The sequence below is a fragment of the Rutilus rutilus genome (assembly GCF_951802725.1).
Source record: "Rutilus rutilus genome assembly, chromosome: 15".
Lineage (NCBI taxonomy): Eukaryota > Metazoa > Chordata > Actinopteri > Cypriniformes > Leuciscidae > Rutilus > Rutilus rutilus.
This window is the reverse complement of record NC_140220.1, coordinates 34,416,598-34,430,794: the sequence shown is the minus strand read 5'-3', so window position 1 is coordinate 34,430,794 and position 14,197 is coordinate 34,416,598. Positions and strand designations below refer to the sequence as shown.

The 14,197-nt window shown below is 38.0% G+C and overlaps 2 protein-coding genes across 5 annotated transcripts; both read left to right on the top strand.

The window, feature by feature from the left end:
* The first annotated feature begins 1,715 nt into the window (after nucleotides 1-1,715).
* On the top strand, nucleotides 1,716-9,481 carry paplnb (papilin b, proteoglycan-like sulfated glycoprotein). Of its 4 annotated transcripts, none has more exons than XM_084431323.1 (14): nucleotides 1,717-3,075; nucleotides 3,148-3,201; nucleotides 3,840-3,949; nucleotides 4,035-4,095; nucleotides 4,185-4,287; nucleotides 5,419-5,549; nucleotides 5,625-5,722; nucleotides 6,987-7,188; nucleotides 7,301-7,477; nucleotides 7,557-7,707; nucleotides 7,786-7,866; nucleotides 7,973-8,114; nucleotides 8,616-8,682; nucleotides 8,800-9,481. In XM_084431323.1, the coding sequence occupies exons 2-14, from the start codon at nucleotides 3,148-3,150 to the stop codon at nucleotides 9,079-9,081; spliced, it is 1,659 nt and encodes a 552-aa protein (XP_084287449.1). In that variant the 5' UTR covers nucleotides 1,717-3,075; the 3' UTR covers nucleotides 9,082-9,481. The 4 variants fall into 4 exon arrangements, with proteins under 4 accessions (XP_084287451.1, XP_084287449.1, XP_084287452.1 ...); XM_084431326.1 differs by having other exon boundaries at nucleotides 1,720-3,075; nucleotides 3,820-3,949; XM_084431325.1 differs by having other exon boundaries at nucleotides 1,716-3,201; nucleotides 3,820-3,949.
* Nucleotides 9,482-9,972: 491 nt separating this feature from the next.
* Nucleotides 9,973-11,553, top strand: erh (ERH mRNA splicing and mitosis factor). The gene is made up of 4 exons (XM_084431834.1): nucleotides 9,973-10,126; nucleotides 10,741-10,828; nucleotides 10,916-11,036; nucleotides 11,123-11,553. The coding sequence occupies exons 1-4, from the start codon at nucleotides 10,124-10,126 to the stop codon at nucleotides 11,223-11,225; spliced, it is 315 nt and encodes a 104-aa protein (XP_084287960.1). The 5' UTR covers nucleotides 9,973-10,123; the 3' UTR covers nucleotides 11,226-11,553.
* The last annotated feature ends 2,644 nt before the right edge of the window (nucleotides 11,554-14,197 follow it).

Below are 14,197 nucleotides of genomic sequence, written 5' to 3'. Positions count from 1 at the left end.
AACACCAGAAAGAATTGCAGGGTCATAACTCATGACAAAAGTACTACATGTCAGAAGCACTTGAGCAGCAGTGATGATTGTGTAACAAGTTGAATGTGGCGACAATTTAGGAAAGCTCTCTTTGTGGCTCTGTCGCTTTTTCCCCACCACAATCTCTGATGCCTGATATCTTTTGACATGGCTGGACTAGCTAGCTTTATGTGTGCACCTGACTATAGACCTTATTCAGAGCAGCGCCGTGACACAGGTACGAAAGTGAGGCTGTGAGGGATAGTTTTGATGTGTTTTCAATGGCATTCGCTGCAAAAAGCTGTATAAAGCTCCTAGATCACATTTTAAAAAAAATCCACAGCTCTTGTTGTCAGGGGTTTTTGTCTACTAAAAATTCTTAGAAAGATATTTTTGTAGTGTTTCATGAGCAGAAAAATCCAAAAACGCATTAAATGACAGTACAACCCACTAAAGAGATGTATCCCTCACATTAAAATAAGGCGCTGCTGTGAATAGGGTCAATGCCATCAGATTAAAAGACTATGGCCACAGACTTAATCTAATGTGACCTCTCTTTTTATAGCTGCACACTGTACAGTTCTCTCACTCTACAAATGTGCATTTTGCACATTCATTAGAATAGAAATGTCTTATATCAGAGTAGATCGATGCACTGGGGTTCTTATAGTGTTTATTCTGAGAGGAGCATATACTGACAGCGTACTGGATAAGCAGTTAAAGTACTGGCATGGTAATCACCTTGGTGATTATGATGGCTTAGCCACACTTTTGCCTTTGCTTGACTGATCGCATTAAGAGTTTTATGAGCAGACATCATTCAACTTGATGATGCACATGGACCAAAGTTCATCTGTCTTTAGTTACAGTATAATGCGAATTTATGTGTGTGCATCGATGCATTAACAACATCTTGGGGATTACACACACACACACTAAAAAAAAGCAGAATGTCCTTTAGATCTCACAACCCCAAAATGTGTCTGGTCTGTCACAGACAGCAGGAATAAAACATAACTCAATGCAAATAATAAAATACAGCTATGCATATAGTTTGGGTACCAAAATAAAGGGAGGAGAAAACACTTTCCGTAACTTTGATTTAACCGTAACACCATCAAACTCTACAGTATTTTTGTCACTCTACTAATAAGGCTAACATATTAGTACATTACATGTAATTTTATGTTACATTTTTTGTGCTAAGTTCTTTCTAGTAAATCACATTTCTGCTGTTATTGGACAGTGCTATTTTGGTGTTATTCATATACTAATATGTATTAATATTTCGGAATAGCTAATAATAATTTCATTATTAGTTTTTATTTTCACTTTAGTTTTAGGTTTTAGTCATTTTAATGTGCTTTTGTCATTTTTACTAAGTTTTAGAAATTTCTATTTATAGTTGTAGCTTTAAGTACTACAACTTTAACTTATTTTATTTAAATTGCCAGTCAACAGCTGTAATTTCCATTAATTTTTTTTACGTTTTTCATCTAACATTTAGATTTTATGATAAGCTTCACTTGACGAAAATAATTTTAAAACCAAAACGAGTTTTAGTAGTTAACAATAACAACACTAATGTTGCATCACCACCTGACGTCCGATGGAGATGTGTATAGAAGAAGAAACAGGACAGTAGCAGGCAGAAAAAGAAAGAGCTTAAACAAGGAGGGGATTAAACAAACTGGATTTAACAAATTAGTCAGTGAGACGCGTGACAGAGGATTGCAGGCTGTGTTGGTCCGTGTTTCTGGATCAATTTTCCTCTCATAAGTTTTATGAATATTTGGACTGAGGCAACACAACAGTATGACACAACAGCAGGAGAAGTTGGAGACTCTGATGAGGAGTATGGAGGCCCTGCTTAGAGAGGTGGAGCAGCTCCGTGAGCACTGCGGTCATTACAACCTGGAGCTGAGTCGCCACATCACGGAGCTCCGCTTGGAGAACCGATTACTGACTGAGAAGTACAACGCCCTTGACAACGAGCTGCAGGAGGCCTTGGAGACCGTCAAGGACCTCCAGGACACCAAATACGCTTTGGATGCCAAAGAAAGGCAGGCAGAGAAGCTCAACCGACAGCTCTGATGGAGACATGCAGTGACGGGAGCCATTTTTTTTTTTTTTACAGTTTTCAGGGTAATCAACATGGCTTTCTTAGCTGTCTCTGCATTTTAAAATGGAGATACAAGAAAAGATTTTAACATCCACACAAATTACTTTTACAGATCTTCAAATGTTAGGCACCTAAGCAATGTTGATTCAAGTATCCAAGGGTTTTCTTCTACATAAGTAGTTTACGTGGTCTCTGGATCTTAGCTGTTGGGGTGTAAGTGAAGCCAATTGTGTAGGTAAATGACTCCTTCACACAGTGACAACAACCATCTGTCATTTTGGTTGCTGAAAAGTGAAATGGACTAAAATAGCAGCTTTGAGGATAGCGTGTCACAGACCGCTTCCACCCCTATGATTTAATACTATACGTTTAGTGGCACCAAGGAACATCTTTGGTTAGAACATTGAAAAAAGCCTGACTGTGAGATCTGTCACACATCACACAATTATGCTTTCATAATCATGCTGTCTCTTGCTTTCATAATAATTTTTTTTATTATAGACAGTGGCAGGTCAAAAGCCTCTTGCAAGTCTAGTATCTTTCTGTAAAGCTGATTTGAAACATGTATTGTGAAAATGTACACTTGACCTCTGACCTTTCTTCTAAAGCACTGCAAAATTATAAAATGATAATGGAACTAGTTTAAATAAACAGATTTTGCGTAGAACTCAAACTATGCTTTTCATTTTTACCAAACAGTTCTGAATGATGAAGTGTGATCACGATCTCAGACTAAATCAGATTTGTGCAGTAGTCAGGCATGATATTGTCTCCCAAGAGGGGTTAATTGTAACTTGATATGAGTAGTGTGTATTGGTACGTTTGTGTACGTGTGCTGTGCACAAAGGAAGAGATGTTCAGTCTTGAGTGAATGGACATCAGTGTCACGACTGTCTCGCTGTGACTGGGGGAACTTGGAATTTTCGAAGTAAGACAGTGAGAAGGTAAGTGACTGTTCATTATAGATGTTTCAGTGTTTTGTGAATTTGTGGTCAACAAAAATTCTTATGTTGAAGATGATGGTCCACTCTCTTCTCGGGATCTTGTGCTTGACCTCTGCAGTTTTCTGTGTGAGTAAAACAACATTAACATGAAACACATGTGCTCAAGTATTAATATGATTGCAGAAATGACTGTCCAGCTCTTAAGTAAATGTTTTCCCAGCAAACAAATGTTCTGTGGGAACACAGGGATTTGCAATATTTCTAAATTGTTAATATATCGTTATTTAAAATGTTATGATAATGTTAGTACATTCTCCTACTAAACATATATCATTCTTTGAATGCTTATTTGTAATATTCCAAGAAATGTAATGTCAACATTTATCAAGTAAATACTTTTTTTTAATGTTTTTTTTTTTAATGTTTTTCTCAGTATGTTTATGAGAACATTCAGGTAAAAATCATAAAGACATTTCAAGAACATTTCTCTCTACAACATGAGAACGCTTATCAAATATTAATAATATTATAAGAACACTTTTTAAATGTTTTTTAAAAAAAACGTTTTATCATAACCTTTACAAAACATTAGTGAAAGTTGTGGGAATGTTCCCTGTTGGCTGGAATGTCAGAGGAGAGAATCAGATCAACTAAATTTATGTTCTTTTCACCTTGAATGTGTAAGGGATCCATATAAAAGTGGTTTTGTCTATATAAGATGGGAATTTGTCCCCACCATGATAGATAGTGTGTTTGCTGTATAGGTGAGGCAGCCGTCTGATGATTACTGGGATCAGTATGGTCCGTACGGAGCCTGCAGCCGCACATGTGGCACCGGAGTAGCTGTGAGAACCAGGGTCTGCAACACCATGAGGTGGGTGAACACCTGCGTGTTTAGTACACTTGAAACCCTTTTCTTCAGAGCTTTCATAACCCATCTTCTATCTTTTATTATTAAGGACGGATGGTGGACACAATTGCGTGGGACCATCCAAGTCCTACAAACTCTGTAACACACAGGTAAACAACTTAACACACAATCAAATGCACACACACTTAATGTTTAATATAACTGTTTTAGAGCGCTATAACTTTTGTCCTCCGTATAGGAATGCCCTGTTGGAGCTCGAGATTTTCGTGAAGAACAGTGTTCTCAGTTTGACCGAATGGAGTTCCAGGGAAAGCGTTACACCTGGCAGCCATATTATGGAGGTATAAAAGGCGAAATGTAAAATTTCATTTGATTGATTATACAGATTTTTGTATGAGGACGTTCCGTTAGGAAGTTTATTTGTATATTTGAGCTGTAACAGCTGATGTTTTTAAGGTAGGTAGCTGAATTAAATAAATACAATTAAATAAAGTGCAAAATAAATAAATACAATTTACTAAAAACATACATTTTCTCATCCGAATGACATTTTTTTTTTTCTCATTTTGAGCATAAACCTCTGTCAATTTGGTTAAATTTACACTTAAAACAAGAAAAAATTTTGTTGTTGATTCAACAACTGTTTGGCTATTAAATATAGTATTAGCTATTCAATTGAGATCTCTTTTTATGAAAAATAAGCTTAAATAAGAAAATTATTTGTTGTCTAAAATGTTATTTTCACATAGACTTAAAGGTGCTCTAAGCCAGTGGTTCTCAATTCCAGTCCTCGGGACCCCTTGCTCTGCACATTTTGTATGTCTCTCTTATCTGACACACTCAGTTCAGTTCATGGAGTCTCTCCTAATGAGCTGATGATCTGGTTCAGGTGTGTTAAATAAGGGAGACATACAAAATGTGCAGAGCAGGGGGTCCCGAGGACTGGAATTGAGAACCACTGCTCTAAGCGATGTCACGCGTTTTTTAGGCCAAAACATTTTTTGTCACACACAGCAAACATCTCCTCACTATCCACTAGCTGCCTGTCCCCTGAACACACTGTAAAAAAACGTGGTCTCTGTAGACCGCCCAGGCTCCACAAACGGCGACAAAAACAAACTGGGCCAACTTGGACCACGAAACATAACAAACTGTTCCAGCCAATAACCAACAAGAAGGGTTTGGGGGTGGGGTTTGGGGGGTTAGTGCGCGGATGAGGAGGAGGGAGGGTCTAGCTAACCTCCGTTTTGTTTGACAATACTTCACCCAACATCACTTAGAGCACCTTTAAATTGGAGCTTTCATTTGTTAAATGACAGTGAGGGAAATACTTTTACACACAAAGTAAGTCTTAAAAACATAATTAGATGTAATGTATGGTTGAGTCAGAAAGTTCTGGATGCTTTCATTGTTATGGTGTAATAAGATGTGTCTCTTTATGTAGTCACATGACCTGTTGTGTTTTGGTCTAGCTTCAAACCCATGTGAGCTGGTGTGTGTGCCCAGTGGAGAGAGCTTCTACTACCGTCACAGACCCACTGTGGTGGACGGCACACCGTGCTACGTGGGCCGCACAGACGTCTGTGTGGAGGGTGTCTGCAGAGTACGTGTACACTGACTACAGCTCAAAACCACACACACAAACACTTCATTCTAACACCCTTATCTCTGCTTAAAGGCGGTGAGCCATGGGGAGTTTGTGGCTTTTGAGGATGACTCTCTTCCTGTCACCTCTAGACATCGCCCTGTGGCCGCTGCCCATCTGGACACCTACAAGTAATTTGTGTTTTTTTGTTTTTTGTGTATGTGTGATTTGTTTGTGCATCTATAATTAAATGTATTCAGGGGTTGGACAATGAAACTGCAGCACTGGCCAATATAGTGTTGGAGGTTTCACTCCTATGTATGTGCGGCCTGGTGGCCAATCTTCTCTGATTACAATTCCATCAGTAAGAGAAGAGTGTGAAGGTTTAATTCACAGAGCAATAGCTGTACATAAGATATTGCAATCCACAACACAATGGGAGACATAGAGTTCAAAAGAGGACAAATTTTTGGTGCTCGTCTTACTGGCTCTTCTGTGAACAGGACAGCAAGTATTTGTGGTGTATCGAGAACTATTGTCACGATCTGCTCCGAGACACGAAGGTTAAGATCCAAATGCAGCTTTTATTTAAGGCGTAATCCAAAGAACAGGCAATAGGTTAAACGCAGGCAGGCAGGCAGTCCATTTAAAAAAAAAACAGGCAGTGTGACACAAACAAAACTTCGCAGTGAGTGAATGAGTGACCATGGAATAAATAGGCTGAAACTAACAAGGTAATGAGATACAGGTGAATGCAATCAGTGATGATGAGTCCGGGCAGTGAGTTCTGGGAAATGTAGTTTGTGAGAGTGACAATAGTCTGGTGTGGAGTGCCCTCTGGTGGCTCTCAAGGGCACTCCAGCTGGTGACCGTTACAGCTATGGTATCTAGTAAAGTCAGCACATTACCTCATACGAACCACATCCAACAGGAATAACTCGGATTGTATCCAAAAAACACAAAACCACAGCTACCCAACTCACTCCAGAATTAAATGCGCACCTTGACTCTTCTGTTGCCACCAAAATTGTTCTGCACAGTCACATTTACTTTTATCCAAACTTGCATTGCATTTTTAAGGTACACATTTACATTCTTATGCAGTTCTTGCTTTCCCTGGGAATCAAACCCATGACCTTGGCATTGCAAGCGCCAACGCTCTACTGTTTGAGCTACAGGAAAGCTACCAGATCTAATATTTTTGAGCCACTGTGAGATATTTTGGAGGAGCCAGTCTGAAAGCCTTTGCCTCCACCAGCATCACATACGGTGACCCGACCTGGCCACTATTTTGGAAGAGGAATGGCTCAAAGTTCCCCCTGGCCACTGTGCAGGACTTGTATGTGTCATTTTCGTTGTTTGTATCATGTGTGTTCCAGTCTGTGAATTAGTGGTGAGGATTTTTCAGCGAGGTAGGGTCCGACAAGTGACTATCTTTATATATTGTGTTTGTAGGTACACATACGGCACCTATTCAGAGTGTTCTCTTCCCTGTGGTGGGGGCACGCAGACCCGTACTGTGTACTGTATTAATGAGAGAACATCAGCAATGGTGGATGAATCTCACTGCAGTGCACTAGGCCTAATGAAACCAGCCTCCCAGGTGGCCTGCAACCAGCACCCTTGTGCCGAGTACAGTGTTGGTCCTTTTGGTGACGTATGTAATTATTCCATTAATATCTATGTATACATGCTCAGAAGAATTTTTTGCAGGTGTTGCTCTTTTATTTATAACGTTTATGATAGTGCTATTCTGTTGTTTCTTCCAGTGTTCAGTGACGTGTGGTGAGGGCCAGCAGACGCGGGAGTTGTTCTGCGTCGGTGGCAGAGGAGAGCGTATCCCTGAGCACCACTGCAGGGGTTTGACACGTCCACACGACATCAGATCCTGTCAGAGACCAGCTTGTCACCAAGTTTTTAGATACTACACCAATGATTTTAGCTTGGTGAGAAAAGGGAAGGAGAGGAAGGAAATAAAGGAGAAAGCCATTTTCTCAAGTATTTTCCTCTCTCTGTCTCCTTCAGTGCACTCGTAGCTGTGGAACTGGTACTCGCGAGCGCAGAGTGGTGTGCATGGATTTGGATCAGAATCAATATGCAGATGATAGATGTGCTTCTCTCAGCAGACCTCATGCTTTGGAGAAATGCAACACACAGGCCTGCCCTGGAGCACAAAGTGAGTTCATTCATGGTCATTGACGGTGTGTTATGTGCTACGAGGCACTCATTCTGCACTTGTGTTGCTTTGGTTTAGTGGTGCCCAGCTTGCAGGACCCTGGTGCTTACGAGAGCTCCTTGTTTGGATTTGTGCCTCACACCCATGATGCAACCTCAGGTTAAAAAGCTGTCACAAATATGTTGATGATTCAAAAGCAGTTACTCATGTGCTTATTTCTATTGTATATGTGCTGATTCTTGCTCTACATTTGCTTTGTGGACAGTTCGCAGACCAAGCGATCCATACCCTTCTGTGACTGGTCCGCACTGTGCCCAGTCATATTACGGCTGCTGTCCTGATGGTCACACTACTGCCTCTGGGCCTCGTGGAGAAGGCTGTGCCCACGATGACTGTCACAGGTCCAGGTACATATATACAGTATAATACATAACTAAATAGTCATATAATCTGCCCACACATCAATACACTTTCAAAACTGATATTTTATAGTAGTACTATTATTTTAAATGATGGTTCTGTCATAGTTTACTCACTCTCATGCCATTCCAAACCTGTATGACTTTCTTTCTTCTGTGAAGCAGAAGATTGAGAAGAACCAAACCATTTTGGTTCCCATTGACTCCCATTTGACATCTATTGAATTTGTCAACGGGAACCAAAACGGTTGGGTAACAAATATTCTTCAAAATATCTTCTATTATGTTCCACAGAAGAAGAAAAAAAAAACAGTCATGCATGTTTGAAATGACATGATGGTGAGTAAATGATGAAAGAATTTTCTATTTTGGGTAGACTATCATTTTAATAAGGTCCATTCAATATAATGAAGACTTTAAAACCTAAACTGACAATTGATATCCTATTTCACACCATTATCTATGTTATGTTTGTGTGTGTGATAATAGATATGGCTGCTGTCTGGATGGAGTAACAGCTGCTCATGGTTTTGGAAGAGCAGGATGTCCTGATAGGGTATAACAGCTCATTTCATTTTCACACTCAATTTTCCTTTATGCTTCATCTATCATCATATAATTTTATTTAATTGTATGAACTATCTTTCCAACACATTATCTCCTTTGTTTTTAGGACTACAGTTCAGTCCGTCAACCCTCTGCTAGTGAGTGCTCTTTGGGACGAGATGTTGGGTCCTGTTATGAATGGACATCTCGTTTCTACTTTGATCATTCCACTGGCTCTTGCTCGCAATTCTGGTTTGGGGGTTGCCAAGGAAATGGCAATAACTTTGTATCCAAAGAGGAATGTGAGAGGACATGTAATGCTTCAGGCAGAGGCCTTGCCCCGAGAGAACCAACATCCAGGAGAGGGATCAGCGGGGTCAGAGGCTATAGAATGAGATCCCGTGCATAAAGGGTTAAAAGAAGGGTCATTGCAATCCCCCAACAAACAAATCCAATTTATTCAAATGTGCACACAGGATTTTTGCGCTGGCTAATTTGAAAGGCATCTTGGGTTTATACTGACATTTATTGACATTCATTTGTGAAAGAATATTGAGTGACCCCTCAAACTTTTTATTTTAGTTTAAAATAAACACATTTTCTTTACATTTTTAAGCATCAAAAACAGCATGTCATTTTTTTTACATATTTCATACTCAACTGTTTCATCAATTTCATGAAAATAAATGTGCTGTTTAGAATTAAGCTAAAATCATTTTCCTTTTCTTTATGTTTCTATATCCATATACTTTGTACTTCGATTGTATACTCTTGCTAAGCCATTAAAGTGCTAACACAAACTGAGAACATTGATTGTTTATGATTCCACTCAAGAACTTACCAGAATAAATCTCTTGTAGCCTACAGCATTTGAGACGATCTTGCATGCAGATTTGATGTTTTTATGTTATTCGTTTATTGAACAGGTACAGTGCACATTACAGTAATAAGCCAGGGTTAGCCTATTTGTTTTTTAGCTATTTTTTCATCTGTAGTTCCTGGACATAATGATACAAAGTCGCCCTGAAAACGTATATCAAATGTAAAGTCAAAATGAAGAAAATGATGGTATAAATATACACAAAAAACAAACAAACAAATAAAAAACTAAGCAAAAGCACAAACATAAAAAGGATGCACATTATTTTAGGCTACTACATAACACAAAACAATACGATATTGTTGCAAAAAAACAAAGCCATTATTTGCTGATGATTACAATGCAATTTTAAACCCTCATAGCCCTCGAATTTGAACATTTTGGAGTTAAAATAAATTCCCTTTTGTGTAATCGTGACACACGCTTTTATTTTGAAAAGCCAAATAATCACCGCCACTACCGGAAGTGAACGTTCGGTGCACATTTATGCTCTTTCTGTTGCTGCTCTCAGTGAATAACCGCCAGCGGTTAGCACATCATTCATAGCGACGTTTAGATACCAGGAGCAGATATGGTATGTATTTCAGTTCTATATTTTGTATTATGGTATAGATTGTTGTCGTTTGTCTTGTTAGAAAACCGTGTTTTATCGTGTGCCTTGACACGTTAAAAGATGAACGCGGGCAGCTAGCACTAGCAAGGCAACGTCGAATATTCAGGAAATTGGATATTCCGCTGGAATATTTCTACATAGTTAAGCACTTTGTTTAACGTGTGAATTTAAACAAACTCATTTTTAAGTTCACCCGTGGTAGTATCTTTCTTAGCAAGAAGCATCTAGACTGTTTTGTTTTGGGGGGAGGGTTGGAGTCCAACAGCTGGTGTTTTCAGGGTCTTATTCCAGAGTTTCCGTGTGATTATTCGAGCGAGTTATATTTAATGTTACTTAGTTCATATGCCATATGGATATCAGATTAAGATGTCATCCTTTCAATATAAATGTGATCTATTAATCTCATTGTCAGATGTAAAATAGTACTAGCAAGTTATTAGCAGTAGAGGGCTCCACATAATTAGGTAATTTCTCGGTATATTTGGTATTTCTAATTAAATTTTTTTATGCATTTTTGTTCTTCTTTATCATGTATAATTTACTTAAACTTGTTTATGTTTCTTCCTGATGTTCAGTCTCACACTATTCTGCTGGTGCAGCCCACCAAGAGACCAGAAGGCAGAACATACGCAGACTATGAGTCTGTCAACGAATGCATGGAAGGTAGGATGTTTAGTCATTTTTATTGGACTAGAAATGAATGTCATGAACTATTCTAATTCATAATATTTACCCTTCTCCAAAAAAAAGGAGTCTGTAAGATGTATGAAGAGCATCTGAAGAGGATGAATCCCAACAGTCCCTCAATCACGTATGACATAAGCCAGTTATTCGACTTTGTTGATGATCTTGCTGACCTCAGTTGTCTTGTGTAAGTAATCACACTTTTTACACAACAGTGCATAACTAACACGTGAGCCACTCAGCAATCATGTCCATTTCTGGTCGTTTAAACAGGTACAGGGCAGACACACAAACCTACCAGCCCTACAACAAAGACTGGATCAAAGAAAAGATCTACGTGCTGCTGAGGCGTCAAGCCCAGCAGGCAGGAAAATAAGGAGTGTGAAAGGCCGAATTATTTCTAAAGCTAGTCCCCAACTGTATCAGAACTACGCTACATCACAATAGAAACATAGGGGAACCAAGTGGTGAAGTGATGCCGCTTAGTTCAGATTTTGTTGATTGCACGTCTATTCAGTCAGTATGTCAAAGAATAGATTGAAAATATTTTGCATTTTAAATCGAATTTTTGTAACCGGAGTTAGGGACTTGGGATATTTATCAGACTAGAGGGTAAAATCGGGGGTGTAAACAATCCCTCTCAATTGATGTATTTTCTTGTGTTTTTTCTTGTTGTGTTTTTTTTTTTTTTTTTATTCAGTAAAGTATAAAACTTACACATTTCAGATTATGGAGATAGTTCTGAGTCATCTTGTATCCAAACTTGTCCTCAGTACTGTTACAGGTTTTGTTGAACCCTCTCTGTTTTGTGTATGTATTCCAGTAGTCACCACTGGAAAATAATAAAACATTTCTCACAAAAACGTAATGTCAATACTGTTGTTTTTTTCCCATTTCTGAAGAATCATGTTGACACAAGACTGAAAAATTAAGTGTTTATTTTAAATCGTAATAAAATAATCACAATATTGCTGTTTTACTGCATTTTGAACAAATGAATGTTAAGGGTAAGCGACTGCTCATCTTTATATAGCTATCTTCTGGAACAAAAGCATGACCGTCCAACCTTTTTATTTTTACTCACTGCTATACTGGGGTAATTGTTCAAATAAGAACTTGCTGAACAAATTCCTCTGAAATACGCAAGTTCTGCTACAATTCCCGCACCCCTGCCCCGCTATACATGTACAAACGCTTTCATGAGTTCTTTGCGGTCTATAAGCAACGATCAAATTGCAGTATTCATGTTCAAAGTAAGAAATAGATTATTGCCTGGGAATATACGAAAGATGTTCTCTGAAAGGGAGGGAGGGTACAACTTAAGGAGAAGGGGACATTTTAAGACTAATAGATTTAGAACAACAAGGAAAAGATTGTTTATCAATCTGCGGAGTTAAATTGTGGAATAAACTAGATGAAAACTTAAAGCAATGCCCTAACATATTCCTTTTCAAAAAAAAAATATACAGAAAAGATTTTCAAGAGGTAACAAGAAGCACTGTAGTGAAAGTAGGAGTGCTCCTTTGTTTATGATTTATTTTTATTTTTTTTCTGTTATTTTTATTTTTTTGCTGCTTAAATAAGTACAGAATCGATGTTAGATGAATAAATACTTGTCTGGTCACTTTGATGTATGTATATATATATATATATATGTGTGTATATGTGCATGGATGCAGGTAACAAAATAATAATAATAACATAAAAAATTGTTAATTGAAGGAATGTAAGAATTAAAGGGGTAGGAGTACATAAGTTTGACTTCTTCCTACTCCTTTTCGCACAGGATAGATAGAAGTATGTTAACACAGGAAAGTAGGGTACATTGTTTGCTGCTTATCTGTTGTTGTGTTTTTTTTTTTATGTTTTTGAACATTGTTTTATTTTATTTTTATATACTTTTTTTCCCCCAAAGATTTCAAATCAAATCAAAAACCTTTTCTATTGATGATGAAAAATCTAATTTTTGCCTTAATTTAATTTTTCACGAATCTAAACAACCTTTGTAAAGAAGCATTACACTGCATTAGCTGTGATTACTGAGACCGCTGTAGTTGCCAATGCCTATTGCAGTGACATTTGTGATCATGCTTGGTGCTGCTGTATTGAAAACCCCAAAAGGTTTCATTCTGTTTTGTTGGTTACATGATCCTCTGTGTATTTGCATTGTTCTTGGAAAGTTACCAAAGTAACTTTTGAGGAAGCACATACATTTTGTTTATGGCGGTTACTGGTTAACTAAGGAAACAGATGAGTACAAGACTTCAAAGTAGTATAGGAACACAGTAATGCTAGTCTTGCTTGATCTTTGTGATGATAGTAATGATGTGCTCTGGTTTCAGGCCAACTCTCGCATTGGGAAAATGTAGATTAACTGTAGTGTTATCATATATCAGCTGGCCATTCTGGCCCTTATGTGCTTTTATATTTACATTAATTTGATAAAAAATAAAACGTTTCTTAAGCAGTATTCAATAAAATAAAATAATCTCTCATATATTTTGGGGTCAGAAAAAAATAAACATATAAAGGTCTCATCAAGTTTATGCTTTCAAACATTTTTTAGTTCATTCAGATTGGAGAGACCACAACAGTGGTTTCTGAGTGAATGTTGATTTCGAAACCATCCAGCCTGATCTCATGAGAAAATGTATCTATTTTATGAGGTGGACATTTTGTATGAATTAGTATGATGTGTGATTAACATGTAAACATAACATTTTCTAAGAAAAAAAAGGGAAGTATGAAGGTCCACACCCCTAATATTAACCATCAGTTGTTGATTGGATGAGGCAGATATGAATGTGAAGTTGTGAATCGTGAGAAAGGGGCAGGAGAAGTCATGCATACCTCACGAGAGAAGGTCGTTTCACCGGCTGATCGAGTTATGACATTTAGATTAAAAAAAATAAAAATAAACAATGAAACATGCATGGATGAATCGTTCACAATAAGATAATAATAATTAGATGCATTTATAAAACAGGGCGAATTTTAATTGAATGCTGACTGTACCCTTTTCTGGTCATTTTCCAAATGCTAACACCTAGTTAATCACCTAGCAACCACCCACAACAGCCTAGCAACCAGTCTGACCTATTATCAACAACTTAGCAATGTCCTCCTGGCAGCTTGCAACACCATAGCATTGTGTTAGTGAGTTTTGCACGGCCAAGCAACACTAAACATATAGTTTGTAATTCATTTTACAGTTATATAATCTACAAGCTGGTGGAGCAACCTAGTTATGGCTGTAAGAACACATTTGCTATGATAGGGAGTTGGCCATGCTCCAAAGCATAGCTTGGACTGTAATACCAGCATGGGATGGCCTGTGTTTTTATAATG